This window comes from Halyomorpha halys, unplaced genomic scaffold (genome assembly GCF_000696795.3).
Source record: "Halyomorpha halys isolate HHAL.00 unplaced genomic scaffold, Hhal_1.1 Scaffold772.1, whole genome shotgun sequence".
NCBI lineage: Eukaryota > Metazoa > Arthropoda > Insecta > Hemiptera > Pentatomidae > Halyomorpha > Halyomorpha halys.
The window spans coordinates 3,578-3,869 of NW_027112238.1; the positions used below are offsets into that span (position 1 = coordinate 3,578).

General features: G+C 36.6%; 1 protein-coding gene across 1 annotated transcript in view; it reads left to right on the forward strand.

Moving 5' to 3' along the window:
• Window positions 1–292, forward strand: part of LOC106686067 (zinc finger protein 711) — a gene marked incomplete at its 5' end in the record, with an annotated part of 2,255 nt that overhangs the window by 1,340 nt on the left and 623 nt on the right. Inside the window, one exon of the mRNA XM_067050198.1 lies at window positions 110–283. Within this exon, the coding sequence (XP_066906299.1) occupies window positions 110–283 (174 nt within the window). The remainder of the gene's footprint in view (window positions 1–109; window positions 284–292) is intronic.

Below are 292 nucleotides of genomic sequence, written 5' to 3' on the forward strand. Positions count from 1 at the left end.
CATGTAATGGCCCGCCATACAGGTGATAAGCCTCATAAATGTCCCTATTGTGATTTCAGTGCAGTTCAAAGTAATACTTTAAAGCAACATATAATGGCTCTTCATACAGGTGATAGGCCCCATAAGTGTCCCCATTGCGATTATAGTGCAATTGAAAAGGGTAATTTAAAAAGACATATAATGGCTCACCATACAGATAATAAGCCTCATAAATGTTCCTATTGTAATTTCAGTACAGTTCAAAATAGTACTTTGAAAGCACATATAATGGCTCATCATACAGGTGATAGGC